This window comes from Gallinula chloropus, assembly GCF_964237585.1.
Source record: "Gallinula chloropus genome assembly, chromosome: 2".
NCBI lineage: Eukaryota > Metazoa > Chordata > Aves > Gruiformes > Rallidae > Gallinula > Gallinula chloropus.
In genome coordinates, this window is record NC_140086.1 from 120105510 (window position 1) to 120119116 (window position 13607).

Here is a 13607-nt window from a genome sequence, read left to right on the forward strand (position 1 = left end):
GGGGAAGGGAGAAGTTAATCCTGTTTGGTAAACGTATTGTGAAGTTAACTTCTTTACCTGCATTAGCAGGAAGGCCTTGCCTCACTGAGTAAGGGAAAATAAAAGTTGGCCGTGTGCTTATGGAGGTTGGGAACAGGGATGACCTATAGGTAATACAATAAGGTGGCTCCTGTAGAAGTTTGGGAAATGGGTACAGATGAAGTTGGGGCACGCTTAGGCTTTAGGTATGCCGTTATTTTCCAGGTTAAGAAAGGAGGAGTTCCTTGATCTTGTGGGTGGAAACTGGTTGCTAAGTCAGAAGATAGTAAAAGTGTTTGCAGATGGCAGTCCCCTCTGCCACAAGATCAGTGTTCTTGGTAAGAGTTTCTCCACTTATCCCAAACTGTGAATCTCTTATGGAACCAGAAAAGCTTGGGATCTACTAGGCATATTTTAGTTCTACCCTAAGCATGGATGAGAACATCTTTTTAAAAGTTTTTATCTCCAGGTTGAGGAATTCTCATAGCTTGTGTCCAAAAGCTCCGTTTCTTTTGTTTGTCATTAGGACTCTATTGGTGGAAAATCTCAATACAATAACATATGCCAAATTTAGAGAAAATAAGAACTCCTGAAACTTAAGATTTAAGGACATAATTCCTTTTTTTTTTTTTTAATTTGCTGTAAATTGGATGAGCTTTGTAAAGATACACGACAGCTCTAGTATGAAGTAGATGTACTGTGGTGGCTTAAGGCTGTGCCATACAAGCAGCACTGCGTGAATGGTGGTAGCAGCTCCAAATGTGATTGCCTTCAGATGTAGCTTATCTTAATGTCATCTACCAAGACACCACCAAAAATAAGCTTCTAGTGGTCACTAACACAGAGATCTCAGTGTTCCCTTCAACTGAGTAATACTTTTCTTGTTGAAATACTGCCCGAATTGTGCTACCAAAAGTTTAATTTTGTTCCAAATCTCTTGGCTTGTTCTGGTAAGCCAGAACATGTCTAGTGATATGATCCCCACCCTTGTTGCTGTAGGCTTTTCTGTCCCTCTGCTTTCCTTGTGAGTAGCATCTATAACTTCTGCCTACTTTCCTCTCAGTCTCCCTGTCCCCTCTTCTTCCCTTTACCTTTGGTGATTTGTTGCGTTTTCAGTCCAGTGGTTGAACTTCACATCAGTGGGATGGTGGAGGAAGTTGGGCTGCACTGTAGCCTTTCCTGGGGATATTGATAGTAGCCTGGTTATTTGTGGATTTAGGTGATTTGGGACCTGGAGAAAGATATTGCTCGTTATTCAGAGCTATTAAAGAAATGAGGCTCAAGTTCTTGAGGTGATAAGGTCTTCACTGCCTCCTGAAAGCTTTTTACCTAGCAAGTGTGCCTCCACATGTAAACCCAGATCTTTCTGTGCTGGTATGTGCTGACTTTCTGATTTTTTTTCTGGTTTTATGTGCTCTTAGCTGGATCTTGTTAAGGTTTAATGGGAAGCTGTCCAGGAGGCAAAGACTGAAGGGCACCTGCCTGTTGCAGAGTAGCATTTATGTTTGCTTCGCACATCTGGAGCAGCTGGTAAAGCAGACATAGTTGCAGTGAAGACTTGGGTCAGGTTTCCCTGTGCATAGAGTTACCCTTGCTGTGGCTGTGAATACAGTAGGAGTGCTTTTGGGCAGGCACATTGATATTTAACTCTCATAATGCATCTGAAAGCGTGTGCTCGTGAGGTTCATCTTGCTGCTTTCTAATTGAGCCTAATTTCTCTCAGACTTTATCACTGCTCCACAAAGGCAACCTTAATAACTGTGCAGGGATGGGTAAGAGGATTCTTTAGGCTACACCTCCACTCACACAAAAGACAACAAAATCTCCTGTGAGTGGGGTCTAAGTTGTAGATTACTAGTCCTAGCTGCAGAAACAGATCTTGACTGCATATATCCTTCAGTCTTCTGGCATCAGGGTAGCTTTCCAATGTTCTTTTGGCAGGGAGAAAGGCTGGAGAGTTTTGCATTTGGAGAAAAAAAATAGGTGAGATGTTCCCTTGTGGGGTGTAAAGGCTGAGTCTATTAAACATGTTGTTGCTAGCTCATCAAGTGCAACAAATAGAGTCAGAGCAGGAAACCACAAGAGGAAGGGAGCAGCCAGCATCTGTGAGATATGCTGCTTTTTAATTTCTGAATTGCTGGCTGCTCAGTGGGTTATGTGTTAAGTTTGGGGTGTTAGGTGGTTTACATCAGACAGCAGACTGGAGAGATGGGTCAGTCAGACGTTTATTTCCTGTAAGATGTTGCTGTGTTGCCATCTCAAACAGGTGTAATGTGAAGCGTGGTAAAACATACTGGGTGTTAGGGTGATGTTAAGGCTCTGGTAATGTGACACTCGGGTTAGTATTTTGGTCAGAGCGAAGGGATAGGATCTCTCCTGTGTCTGAAAATCTGATCTGACAAAAAGATGCTAGGATCTTTGCTCGTGTCACTTCACCAGAGGAAGGGAAACACAGGTTTGCCAGAAATGGAGTTGCATCAAATAAAGCCATTCTCTGTGTGTGCATTCATTGCACTTTAAAATTAATAAGAATTTTCTTGGCAGTTAATGAACATTTAGTGAAGAAGCTTAATTTGACATTTGAGAAGTTCAATAAATAATATTTCTTTCTTGATTAAGCCATCTTTTAAGCTGTCACTTATACAACCAAGAATTGTCACTTTTTAATGCATTGGGAGATCTTGTTGCATACTGATTCAGCTGTTACTGCCTATTAAACAGTTTAGATTTCATGTGCCTTTATTTCCCTGCCCTTGATTATTTGTAAGCAGCCTGCTTCTCTAAAGGCCATATGTATTTCCATAAGCATTTATTGCATGTTCAAGCCAAAGAATGGACGCACTGAAATACAAGTTGTATTTCTCTGACTTTGCCTCTCTGACCTGGTCAGATTTGGGATAGTCAGTCCTAATGCTCATCCCAGATGTTTACGGAAACTAAGTCTTCAGACTTTGCAAAAACCTGAAATTAAATTTCTAATGGGCTTTTTTTTTTTGCTTTGTGTCGTGTCACAGGCTGTAGAGGTTGTTGGGGGTAGTTGCTTGTGAAAGCATTGGTAGGTCAAGGATGCTCAGCAGGACGTGGCTAAATTGGGGCCAGTGCACCCCGTTTTTAGTCTTCCATCTATGCACACAAGTTATCTTACTTTGACATTAATGGGGTTTATGTATGTGCAATGAGGGATTAATAAATTTAAAAGGGAAATGGTTGTTGCTTTGTGGTATGTCAGTGGAGGTGGTTTCAGTAATTATCAGGGTTGGTCTGAGGCAATAAAAGGTGACTTTGACCTGGTTCAAATGTATGTATCCATCTCTGTTACTGTTTCTTGAGTATATGTGGTCTTGATTTTTTTTTTCCTTTTTTATTGAAAACCTCATCAAGTGTCAGCAAATAGAGGTGTCTTTAAAGAAAAAGTCACTGGACCAGAGGTTTTTCAGTCCCATAAATATGGTGAGGAAAGTGGTTCTTAGTGACCAAGGTCTTTTGTCAGTGAAGTAGCAATAACTCTACAAAGCAGCTGGTTAAATCTAGATAATTTGGAAGAGCTTTTGAATCTAAAACATGGATGTCCCTGCCCTCTATCACATCTCACCTTATATAAGTGGAAAAAGCAGCATAAATATGATCTTATCCACTGGCAAATGTCAGGGTTTCAACAAGAAAGGTTGTCTCAGAAGCAGTTTGGTGTCCCTCTGCTCGTTACACTGAAAGACAGCTTGTGTCTCATTGAGTTTCTGTAACTCCATTTTCTCAAGCAGACCTACTCCATTGTTAAGGGATTATTGAACCCCCTTTGGGGCCAATATGTTGTGTTCAAAAAGCTGTTACACCTGCCTGAAGGGGAAAGAGCAAACAACAAATGCTGTGTCTGTACCTGGTACTCAGTTGCAGTGCTGGTGCTTATCTCAAATGTCTGATTAAAGTTTTGACATGGTAAAAAAAAAAAAATCCAACGCAAAAACCAAACCCAAAAGACATTGCAGAAGAAATTGAAGACTGGGATCATGGGTGCAGTCAGACAGCAGATAGTGTGGGGACTCTGGGCTTCTTTAAGCTATGGTAGGGATTAACAGTCTCGATGGTGATTTTTAGCATGCATAGCATGGTCAGATCTGTGCTTCTGCCAGGCATCATCCTGGCTGCCACCCTGGAAAAGGACTGACAGTGTCTTCTGCTGACACTTTCCACAGTGTGTTGTCATCCAGCAGCTTGGCCTGTTGCAGCTCAGGAACAGCTTCACATGGGAAAAACAAGGCAGATATGATGTTTCTCTCTCTCTGTGATATGTGTGTGACTGGTTTCTGCTGATCTGACCAGCAACATATTATAATGACCTGTGCAAGTGGATTAACTACTGTGCTGTACATAATATGCTAATAAATTAGTGAAAGTCTACAGGGCAACTAGTTCGGAGAACTTAGTGGGCTGTAAAGTTACATCCTGACTTACTATGCACCAGCTTCCCTGTGTTAGTAACCAAGGAGATACCTCAGAGCAATGTTTTAGATGTGCATTAGTGAGCAGTGATTGGAAGCCCTCCATAGGCAACGGAAAATAGGGAAGTGTTTATGATGTCAAGAAAAGTTGGTTTGACTGTAACTTGAATGTAGAGGTAAAACTTCCTAAAATGAAATTTAATCTTCATCTAGTTTTACATTTTAACTTGCACTGAATTCCAGAAAACTCAGGTTTAGTAAATTACAGCTTTCTTAGTTGATTTTTCAAAGACTGAAGTTAAAAATTGTTTTTATGTTATGACTAAAAATACATGAAATTACAGGCTGTCATGGACTCTCTTATATCAAGTTGCAGGAGTCCATTTGGAAAAAAAAATTGTATTGGCACTTCAATTTCTTCCAGTGGGAAGCAGGGAAATCTCAGGGATTCTTTATATTCTATGTGGGTCACACATGTATTTGTCACTTCTGTCTGAACTCAGCCTTCTGAAGCTGTTAACTTTGCTACCCCCATGCACGGTGATTGACTTGGATGTTGCAAGCACATTCGCATTCCCCCAGAAAAAAAAGGATGTTCATTAAACGTTCATTATCAATGTGCAACTTCTAATTAAAATAAAAGCCATTTTGTTTCTCAGATGGTCCCTGCCCTGTTGGCAGATGTTAAAAATTAGAACTTGCGAGCTGAGTGAATCTCATTGGGGTCAGGGAGTTGGGATTTCCATTTCATAGTTGGCATCTGCCGTTTCTCAGTTTCCCATCAAGGAGAATTCCAATTCTCCACAGCCTTTCTTCCTAATTGGAAATGTTACAGCGTGAATCATTCCTGCAGTTACTTGGTTTGGGCACTGAGAAGCCATTATTAAGTATTAACATAAATTCCTGGGGTTTGGCTGCATTAAAAATTTCCTGATTCTTGTTTCTTAACTTCTGTCTGATTCTTTTGTTACTTTTTTATTTAAAGCATATCCTGCCTAGTACTGTTGTGTATAGCAAGCACGTGGAATGCAGTTAATGGGCACAACGTGTCATGAGCATTCAAGTAAAAAAGGGGCCTCCTCAGGACTCTGAAAACACCCCCGAAAGCAGAAACTCTGTCCTAATGTGGACTTTGCATTCCCTGTCAGTCATTGCTGGGGCTGCTTACCAGGTTTCTCTCTTTCTCCTCTCAACCTTTCCTTTCAGAATGGGACATGGATGTGTGGGACGGAGAACAGGACTTGTTTGTAGTGCTGTTGCTGTTCTAGCAGTGTGCTCAGAGTCTATTGAGGGGCCCCTGAGCCTGGACACAAACATTTTTGTTTTCCTTGGGTGCTGCTCTATAAAGGTCACTTTTGCATTTTCACAGAGTGTTCCTGTGAGCAGAAGGCTGTTACAGACCCTCTGAAGTGAAACACCCAGCTTGTTCCCTCTCTGCAGGCCTTGTCCATAAACCTGAAAAACAGAGATGCATAGTGCAAGGACAGTTGCATGAGCCCTACCATGCCTGGGCCTACTTTCTCAGATGGCTTTTGCAAGATGCCAAATCAGCTCCTAGACTGGCTTCTAGGAAAACAGGCCTGGGAAATCAGTTTAGTAAGAAACAATGTGTCTTGCCTTAAAAGTGGAGTGGCTTCACTTCAGTCATACACATACAGATAAAGAAACAAAAGTGTCCTTAAGGATGAAGTGTGCCATGGGACAGTGCTGGGTCTGGGCCTCATAGCTTTGTGTTGTGCTGTGCATTGGTAGCCAGCAAGGTGCTGGTATCACACCAGGGTCTTGGCTCCTGTTGAACAGCGCTGGCACAGCATCAGGGACATCTCTTGCCAACGTTGCCCCCTTGCAACTGGGCTGGGGGTGGGCAAGGTCTTGGGAGGGGACACAACCAGCGCAGCTGACCTGAACTGGCCAAAGGGATGTACCATACCATATAATGTCTACTCAGCAGTAAAAGCTGAGAGAAAGGAGGAGGAAATGGGCATTTGTTATGACACTTGTCTTTTGGAGCAACCACTATGTGTGTGCTTCCCAGGAAGTGGTCAGACATTACTAGCTGTTGGGAAATAGAGACTGAATTCTTTGGTTTTCCCATGGCTTCCATGCTTGGCCTTTTACCTTATTGAACTGCCTTTATCTTGACCCATGAGTTTTTTCCCATTTTATTCCCTGTCCCATCGTGCTGATGAGGGGAGTGATAGAGCAGCTTGGTGAGCACCTGCCATGCAGCCAAGGTCAGCCCACCACAAGGACTCAAGTAGTGGCACAGGTTTGTGTGTTTATACTTTAATAGACGATGTGACACCATGGTAATCCATTAAACATGGTGGTGGGGAGTCTTGACACTGACATTCACTTGATTTCTTTTGCTAGTCACTGTGAGAGAAAATACCACGGTCATCTGAAATGAGGAACAGGGACTGGATCATAGAGAACGAGAAATTTAAAATTTGTTTCTGATTAATGCTGGCAATTATTACAGCATTTGTTACAAAGAAAAAAATCATCCTTTGGTCAAAGCCAGCCTTTTGCATTCACTTAAATAGTAAGTGGCGTTAGCGCAGTGTAAACTGAACAGGATTTGGCTCTGGCATTCAAGCACAAGCTACTCTTTCACAACCACCCCCTTCTGTTTCTGTCTTTTCCTTGTGAGCAGAAAATCTTTCTGGGCATTTTATTCTACTCTCCCAAATGTTTTCAGAATGTGCCAAGTACACGGCTCCAGTTTCTTTTTGTAGAGCAAGAATTTAGCAGTGAAAATTTCTATATGTTTATGGAAACACAGATGCTGATTTTAAAATACTTGATGGTTCTTACATAAAGAAATAGAAACATCTGAAAAATGTTTATTTTTCTGTACATAATTTCAGCTCCAATAAATTTACATTTCCTGCTGGGAAAATAATATTGATCATAAAAATGAAACATAAAAAAACCTTAGGCTTCTGTAATAGAATATTTAATTCAGGATGAAATATGGGAACGATGGGCTCGAGTCGGCTGCTTCTGAAGCCAGTGGCTAAATGCCCAGTTACCTTCAATTGGAGCAGGATGGAATCATCTCTTTTGCAGAAGTGTATTTGTACAGTCAATAATCCTTAATCTCTCATTTAAAGCACTTCCATGTGGTAAAGTTTTAGTACTGTTTCAAGCCTGGAGCCATTTGGCTGAGATTGCATTTGATACACTTTCTGGAAGTCTGTTTTGTGAGTCTGCTTAGGAATCTGTTTCTATATTCTTAAATAGGAAAAAAAGGTAATTATTGCAGCCACCTCTCTAGGTTGCTTGCTTATCATGTTTGAAAACAATAAAGGTGTACGTGACAAGATGCTGTTTCTACAAAGTGGGCTTTATGTGGAATGTGGTGACTTAGTGCAATTAGTTGTGTTTGAGACATATATAAAAGGCTCGAAATTCCTGGAAAATAATGTTTTGACCATTTGAGGTATGATTTATTTATTTACTTATTTTTAAAGAGACAACATGAATTACCAGATAGTGTGTGTTTCTTAGCTGAGATGCTGAGCTCTGAGAAGGTGCTGAAAGCATGCTACTTAACTTGGGTAGTGTGACAAAAATCATGAAACTGGAATCTTTCTGGAGGTTCACCCATCTGAAACAAAATTAATTGGTCATAAGATGTTTTAAAAATGTGATAGAGAAAAATGATGTTATGAAAATTCAGACTTTTATAATCTGCTTAGTTTTCCAGGTTTTTGCTGTAACCAAGAGGAAACATTTATTTTTCAGTAAAGAGTTCATCTTGTTGAACTCCCAAAGTCAGACAGTTGTAAGTGGAAGATTAGGTATCACAGGGTTTGGAGTAAAATCATGAGGGGTGGGACTAGTGTATATATATATATATAGCAGGGACTTGCTAAACCTGAAGACATTTACCTGAGAAAATGTGTATGTGTGGGGCTTGATTTAGCTGCCGATTGTGAAATAGTTGTTCATATTAATATCCAGTAACAGTCTTAGGGTACGTTCCAGAGCAGCATTTAGCTCAGCAAGTTCTGATTGAAATGGTGATAACAAAAAAATTATTGAGAAATTGGTATGTACTGACAAGGTGCCTTATCTCATGAAGTATAACGTGGGCTCAGCCCTGAATTCTGCTGGAGCCTTACACGGGTACTGAAGTGAAGGCTCTTTTGCTTCTTTTCCCTCTGACCCCTCTGCATTGCCTTTCCGTTTCACACACTGTGCCTGAGGCCCAACACAGATCTCTTGGGATTGGAGGTAGGCTGTTGCCTGTTTTCCAGAGGGTGTCTTCCACCTCCAGCTGCACAGAGCATCCTGTGCAGATTGTAAAACTGCGTGTAAAGGAGAATAGACCTGTGTCAAATAGGGAATAGTTGTTAGATTGATCACCCAGTCCTCTAAAGACCTGTAGAAAACATAGTTCTGATTTTGCTTTTCATAGAATCCTTGGAAGAGATCTTTGTAAAGTCATGGAAGGATTATTACTGCATCTCTGTACAAAATTATCAGAAATAGGGCTGATGGAGTTTCCAACAGAAGGCTTTTGCACAGCTCTGGTTCTAGCAGGGACCCTGGGGTGGAGCAGAGCAAAAGAGAAGTTAATGAATTCTCTTGCTCTGTAACAGAAAGAAGCATCAACATCTACACTGTATGATAGATATTAATCTCCTGTAAGTTTTTTTTCAGATCCTGTTCTCTTTTCCATGGAAACAAACTGCCTTTGTCATACATGGAGATACTAACATCTTCTGGAGGTGACAAGTCTGAAATTTTTTTTCTTTCTGATTATTTTCTGATTCTGATTTTTTTTTTTATATTAAGGCACCTATTTATGTATCAGCTAATGAACTCCTAATCCGAAAATAGTCCCTTCTCTGTCTGCCCAAAGACATTGTGCCTTCCAATTCTTTGTTAATACCTGGTATTTTAAGGCTCTTAAAATTGACCTACAAGCTTATTATCAGAGAGAAACCTCTTTTTCAAAGCTGCAATTTCCATACAGTGCCTCTGCTGTGGTGTGCTGGGAAGCATGATTAGAATTGACATTTCTGGTGCCTGGGATTTTCCCTCTTTGCCTGTTGAAGATGCAATACTGTTTACCTGATAGTTCTGTATCTGTCCCACAAGAACATTTATGCCTCTTCTGTATCAATGTGCTGATGGCTACTCTGTTTAGTGAGCTTTAGTATATTGCCCCTTTGGATTAAAAAACAGAAGTAAGCTCAGAAATGCAGAGGGCAGGGCGTCTCATTTTTGTTACCAGCACTATGGGAAGGCTGAGGTTCCATCTCATGATAAAATTTGATCTTCTTTGTCGTATCTCTCCTGGTAAGCAAAAGTAAACTGAATAGCTACTCTGAGTCATCTGTAAATAAAAGCTTATGAGATTGACAGGGTTTCTTTCAATCGGTGGACCTCAAAGTCACCTTTCTAGGCAGCGTTGTTGTTCTGTATTCTCCTGTGCATGAAGAACCGTAATTATGATAAGTATGATGAATGTGTCAGACTGCACAAATTCACTTGCTTGTTTAGAGCTGTAAAAAAGGTTCCTTTCTTCTGTACTTTATAATTGGAGCAAAAAGTAAAGCAGAAGATAAAGTTGTTTTGAGCATGGAACTTTCACCTTGTATGTCCTACCCTTCCACCATCCTCACTGAAGCACTGGCTGAAGAAGACCCTCCAAGGCAAGGCTGCCTGGTTTCATAGATCTTAGCTATTCTAGGGTGAGATCAGCAGGCAGGCACTGCCTGTAACCCAGATAATTTGGATACAGTAGTTACCGCTTCTCCTTTCAGCCCTATGCAGTTTCAAATGTCTGTTCCCTTGGTATCTCCAAATGTCTCACTTTCACCTTTATCCTTAACGTTGATTAAAACAAGAGTCCTGATCTTGCTGTATGAAATCAATACATGAAATAGATACGTGATTGCTGCTCTTGGCCAGTGCTTTATATAAGCATCTTAGAGGTACCTGCAGAAGTAATGTAAAGAAGGGAGTAGCGATGTGTTTATGGAACATGTCAGGAGAGTGCATCTTGTGGATAGGTGAAGGAGAAGAAAGTGATCATCACTGAAGTGAATAAACTAGGTATCTGCACAGCAAATTGCTGTAATTAGTAACTGAGAGCACTTACTAGTGCAAGGCCAGAAAGAAGAGGCACAGGTATGTGATACTGACAGCTATCACAATACCCTGTACTCGGCATTGGTGAGGCTGCACCTCGAGTACTGTGTCCAGTTCTGGGCTCCCCATCATAAAAAGGACATTGAGGTCCTGGAGCAAGTGCAGAGAATGGCAACCAGGCTGGTGAAGGGGCTGGAGGGCAAATCATATGAGGAACGGTTGAGAGAGCTGGGGCTGTTTAGCCTGGAGAAGAGGATGCTGAGGGGAGACCTTATCACCACCTACAACTATCTGAAGGGAGGTTGTAGAGAGGTGGGCGATGGTCTCTTCAGCGAGGTGACAGGAGATAGGACAAGGGGAAATGGCACAAAGCTGCCCCAGGGCAGGTTTACATTGGATATTAAAAAAAATATTTTTACTGAAATAGTTGTCAGGGCCTGGAACAGGCTGCCCAGGGAGGTGGTTGAGTCACCTTCTCTGGATGTGCTTAAAAAAAAAAAAGGGATATGGTTTAGTATAGGATGGGAATGGTTGGACTTGATGATCTTCAAAGGTCTCTCATTAAAACACTTTGAAAAGGACACAGAAGACTCAGAGCAATAGGACTGGCTGGTGGGAAGGAGCGACATGACAGTGTATAACATGAAGCTGGAAAAAGGACAGCAGGAGGGATGATGTTGAGGGAAACACTTTTGGCTAGGAAAAATGCCTGTTGTTTTGTGTTTTATTTCTGTTTATCCAGCTGGATCATGTTCTAGGCCAGAACAATATTTTCCTCTGTGTTTGGAAGGTGCCTTGCATGCTTTTGTATGCTACAGAAAGCAGTGGATACCTTACAGTAGGCTATGATTACCAACATAATAGCAAAATAGGTTTGAAGAAACACATTGGGGTTTTTTTGTCTGTAAAGATTCTTTCACCGAAATCTAGGATTTTTATACAGGTGAAAAGTCCATGTAAATTGTTTTCTTAAGTTGACTAAATTTTCAGCAATAAATGAGGTTTTGGGGGTTTTTTTTTGCTTAATGATTTAGTTGTCCAAGCCTTGCTCTAATGGTGAGTTATTTATCTTACAGTTAGCATTTGCAAACAGGAGATGCTCCAGAAAAAGAAGAATGCTGTTTTGGTGGATGGGGTCATCCTAAACGGTCCGATAATGGACTCAAAAGCAGGAGAGAAGTTTGTGGAAGAGGCCTGTAAAATTATAATGGAAGAAGTCATTCAGAAAGCTGATGATGTAACAGAAAAGGTAAAGCCATTGAGTGTTGTTGAGAATTTGTAACGGAGAAATGAACAGTGAGTTGATATTTTTTTTTTAAAGCTGTGTTTTATTGCACTTTAAGTAGCCTCAAAATTGCTTCTAGTCTGTGTCTGGCTCTAAAATAAAGACAGCTCTCCAAATTAAGAGATCATATTATAAAACCTTTCAATAACATAGTTATCATGCATATTTGCCAGAATATAATGATTTTTTTTTAATCTTGGAGAACAACGGTCACTTTCTTTGAGATGACAGATGGGTGCAGTGGTTTTCCTGTTTGGGGTAGGAGAGACTTATTTGTTTGCTCCTCCAGAGCTTATCAGAGAAGGATGAACAGTTAATGTTGTACCCTTGTGGGGGAGCAACATTATGATACTGCTCTAGCCCCTGTTAAGGGGGTGTATAGGAAAAGGAGCTGAAAATGAAGCATGTTTACTTTTGGTCATGCCCTGATTGCTCCCACACGTTGGCAGAACGGCATCTGAAAATGCTGTGATTGCAAATCCTTAGTGAAGGATGAATTTTACCTGCAGGCTTTGTGTTTCTAGCTAGGACATGTCAGCCATGAGCTGGGCAGCTTGGTTTTCAGACTTGAGGCTGGCTTTTTACACCCCTGCATTCCAACAGGCACACCTTATCCTCCTCCAAATCTTTTCCTCCTCCCTGTTTTTCCCACTCTAGTTTTTATGGCCCAGGAACACAATAAAGCCAAGGTCCCATGAGACCGTTTTACCAGAGATACTTTCTGTGGTGTGCTGCACTTCAGTAGGCAGTTTTGTGGAACCATTGCTGAAATTTGGTGCTTACATAGTACCTTTATAACCTGTTCATTGCTTCTGTCTCCTTCTTCCCCATCATTAGGTTTGTGAATGGCGAGCCCCTGAAGCACTGAAGCAGATTCTTGATCTGGAAATGAGGGACACTGGGGAATCTCATCAGAAACTCTTGCAACTCTGCCGGGATGTTATACAGTACAGCGTCAAAACCAGTAGGAAGTTATTTTGTATGCTAACCTAGGAAGAAGGGATAATGTTTACAAAGTTCTGTCACCTTTCAGGGAACTGGGAGCATGAATGTTTGTTTTCTGCCTGCCTATACAAGTGTGCAAACATTGGGCTGTGTTGGATTGTTTGAATGAATGCTGGTCACCATCGGTCTGTCTAAAATGTGTAATCATGGCAAACTAAATGAAAACTAATTCCTCTAACACCATTGATGTTAGCAGTAGATTCTGTCATTTTGAAGTCTTGTGAAAGTCACCTAGATGGGTATAACAGTCTAGCAAAACAGGCAGGAGAAAGACCACTGTATGTGATTTCCTGCTGTCTGAGTGATGAGAAGTGGAGTCGCCATCATTGCCCTCATATATTCTTAGTGATGATTTCCCTACGTTTACTATTGCTCTCTTTGAGCAGTAGTCTTACAGGGTGCTAATTTGCTGATAGGCTGCAGTTCCTGTTCCAGACAGGGTGAGAAAAGAGCCTGCAGTGTTTCAGAGACACTACACCGCATCTCTGCAGGATGAGCTCTGTACAGCTAACCTTTCTGCAGCATGTGTAGTACAATTCAATCTGAGCGAAAAGCCATGAATAACATCTGTTCAGGAAACAGCGCTGCGGATCAGTAGCTCGGGGTTTCAGATGTGGTACAGCTTAGGCTGTGTTTTGGAAAGGGAGAGGGATGTTTGATGGAGTTAGTTATGCATTTCCAGGGCATGTTCCCTCCTACAGTTGCTGTTGCTACGAAGTAAAAACCATAAAATAATTTTGAGTGTGAACACTCGC

The 13607-nt window shown here is 41.2% G+C and overlaps 1 protein-coding gene across 1 annotated transcript in view; it reads left to right on the top strand.

The window, feature by feature from the left end:
- Positions 1-226: 226 nt before the first annotated feature.
- The window catches only part of GADL1 (glutamate decarboxylase like 1), a gene marked incomplete at its 5' end in the record, with an annotated part of 84638 nt that continues 71257 nt past the window's right edge, over positions 227-13607 (top strand). Inside the window, 3 exons of the mRNA XM_084260664.1 lie at positions 227-356; positions 11639-11811; positions 12685-12811. Of these exons, the coding sequence (XP_084116790.1) occupies positions 227-356; positions 11639-11811; positions 12685-12811 (430 nt within the window). The remainder of the gene's footprint in view (positions 357-11638; positions 11812-12684; positions 12812-13607) is intronic.